The sequence below is a fragment of the Poecilia latipinna genome, unplaced genomic scaffold (assembly GCF_001443285.1).
Source record: "Poecilia latipinna isolate Pla-1442-1.1 unplaced genomic scaffold, P_latipinna-1.0 Scaffold7118, whole genome shotgun sequence".
Taxonomy (NCBI): Eukaryota; Metazoa; Chordata; class Actinopteri; order Cyprinodontiformes; family Poeciliidae; genus Poecilia; species Poecilia latipinna.
Genome location: NW_015119734.1, coordinates 553 through 2,345, shown reverse-complemented (window position 1 = coordinate 2,345; position 1,793 = coordinate 553). Strand labels below are relative to the sequence as shown.

Genomic DNA, 1,793 nt, shown 5'->3' with positions numbered 1-1,793 from the left:
ACCGTGGAGGCCCAGGGTGGAGGAGAATATATCATCCGCTTCAACAGGATCCCATCGGTTGAGTTTGTTGTGCTTGTGAAGGGCCAGAACAACAACGGCGTCTCCAGAGCTTCTTCAGGGATCTTCCAGAGACAGTCGGCCACCAGCCTGAGAGCCTCTGGTCTCACTGTCACTGCTGTAAGCAAACCTAAGCAAAAGAAAATTTAAATCAATGGTCCAAAATCTTTTGTAAACAGTTCAATTCACACTACTGTCCACCATGTTTAAATTCCTCTTTTTGTTTTTGTACAGGATGACTTAAATACGGTGTTGGAGCCAGGAACACCTCGATCAGTTTCTTTCTCTGTGATGACAACTGGTGAAGGAGGAAGCTTCACCATTCGAGCCACCAATGACCAAGGCTTTACTTTATCTTTCCCCTCCAGTTTACAGCTGGATCCTGGAGTTAGTGCTAATGGCTCAGTGAGCATCACAGCTCCTGCCGACACTCCATCCGGTACTGGTGTCACCTTGACCATTGAGGCCGTGGCTCCTGGAGGTGCAGACAGCAACTATGATGTCCTGCGTCTAACCGTCCTTTCAAAAGTAATGTCTCATTTTGTTTTCTATGCATTCTGACATCATTGAGGGTAAATATTGCTAATATTTTCCTGTCACTCTCACAGGTGACTGATTTCACTCCACCAGTGTGCCAGCTGCTCAGCCTGCAGTCCAACTGCTCTGACAACTGCAGCCGGTCAACATGGGAGCTCTCTGTCCAGGTCACTGATGCAGCGAATGGGACGGGTGTGGACAGCGTCAGTCTCAGAGAAGGCATCGGCACGTTGAACATCAGCACAGCAGCTGATAATACAACTCTAGTGTCCTATGTGGCTTCCTGCTGCTCACCTGATGTGCAGCTGGTGACTGTGGATCAAGTAGGCAACGTGGAAATCTGCAGTTACTCTGTCCGCGCAAATGTCACTCAGGCTGTAACAACCAGCAATGTAACAACCAGTCCTGTAACAACCAGTCCTGTAACAACCAGCAATGTAACAACCAGCAATGTAACAACCAGTCCTGTAATAACCAGCAATGTAACAACCAGTCCTGTAACAACAGCTGTCACAGCTTCCTCTATAAGAGTTGATTTCTCCGGGTCTCTTTGCTTTGGTTTCTCAGTCCTGAGCTTCTTGCTACACTCTCTGAGACTGTGATCCTGAATTTTACAAAACAGATTACTGGTGATGGAAATGCAGTAAATATTATGTTCACTCTGGTGGCAGGTATTATATAATTCATACCTAATCAAATGTTTAAACACTTTTTGAAGCTAAATTAAGTCTAAGTTCTGCAGTTGAACATTAACAAAGTTTGGTGACAAATTAGTATCCTTGAAATTAATTGTTCTAATCTTTATGTACTCTTCATTAATTATCTTCTAAAATCAAGTTTTAAGAAAGTATGTAATTCCTGACAATAATTAAAATATAAAAACTGAGTTTTTACCAAAAAGTTGTTTTTTTTCTGCTTGAGTTCAGAAATGCCTCTACATGAAATAATTCAAAAAGCTCAAGTATTTAAGCCAACTCTAAATGTAGCACTCGAGAAAGAAATGTATTAAAACACTCAAAGGTGAATCCCAAAGTGATCAGATTTAGCAAAGAGGTGAGACTGAATCTTAAACAGGGAGATAAAAGTTACAAACAAATTTAAAAAAAACACTAAAGATTAAAATTTAATCTGCTTTAGTCTGTTATAAATTATGGAAATCCCTGCTCTGAATCTGCTGCTTTTTGAGTGACTGGTTAGTT

General features: G+C 41.6%; 1 protein-coding gene across 1 annotated transcript; it reads left to right on the top strand.

The window, feature by feature from the left end:
* Nucleotides 1-6: 6 nt before the first annotated feature.
* Nucleotides 7-1,492, top strand: LOC106944156 (uncharacterized protein PB18E9.04c-like). The gene is made up of 3 exons (XM_015027389.1): nt 7-177; nt 292-585; nt 666-1,492. The coding sequence occupies exons 2-3, from the start codon at nt 349-351 to the stop codon at nt 1,194-1,196; spliced, it is 768 nt and encodes a 255-aa protein (XP_014882875.1). The 5' UTR covers nt 7-177; nt 292-348; the 3' UTR covers nt 1,197-1,492.
* The last annotated feature ends 301 nt before the right edge of the window (nt 1,493-1,793 follow it).

Bases quoted from the DNA above. Each gene is read 5' to 3' on its own strand.
- LOC106944156 (XM_015027389.1), top strand. From the start codon at position 349: ATGACAACTGGTGAAGGAGGAAGCTTCACCATTCGAGCCACCAATGAC. The intron at 586-665 runs GTAATGTCTCAT...TCACTCTCACAG, and splicing joins GTCTAACCGTCCTTTCAAAA to GTGACTGATTTCACTCCACC.